The 233-nt window shown below is 57.5% G+C and overlaps 1 protein-coding gene across 1 annotated transcript in view; it reads left to right on the top strand.

Moving 5' to 3' along the window:
* LOC104510249 (DNA damage-binding protein 1) overlaps nt 1-197 on the top strand; it is a gene marked incomplete at both ends in the record, with an annotated part of 4304 nt that extends 4107 nt beyond the window's left edge. Inside the window, one exon of the mRNA XM_010152431.1 lies at nt 74-197. Within this exon, the coding sequence (XP_010150733.1) occupies nt 74-197 (124 nt within the window). The remainder of the gene's footprint in view (nt 1-73) is intronic.
* Nucleotides 198-233: the final 36 nt, after the last annotated feature.

Raw genomic sequence — 233 nt, 5'->3', positions numbered from 1 at the left:
AGCAGCCGCCATGCCCGGGCTGGAGGGGGTGTGTTTTTTTTCCCTATGGAATTCCGCTCCTTGACAGCGACACCTGGAGATCCTTTCACACGGAACGCAAAACGGAGCCGGCTACGGGCTTCATTGACGGTGACCTGATCGAAAGCTTCCTGGACATCAGCAGGCCCAAGATGCAGGAGGTGGTGGCAAACTTGCAGGTGAGTTGAAAAATCCACGGCAGGGACGCTGCTCCG

This window comes from Eurypyga helias, unplaced genomic scaffold (assembly GCF_000690775.1).
Source record: "Eurypyga helias isolate BGI_N326 unplaced genomic scaffold, ASM69077v1 scaffold31235, whole genome shotgun sequence".
In the NCBI taxonomy this organism is placed as follows: Eukaryota; Metazoa; Chordata; class Aves; order Eurypygiformes; family Eurypygidae; genus Eurypyga; species Eurypyga helias.
Note: the sequence above shows the minus strand (reverse complement) of the source record. Positions and strands in the feature narration are given on the sequence as shown.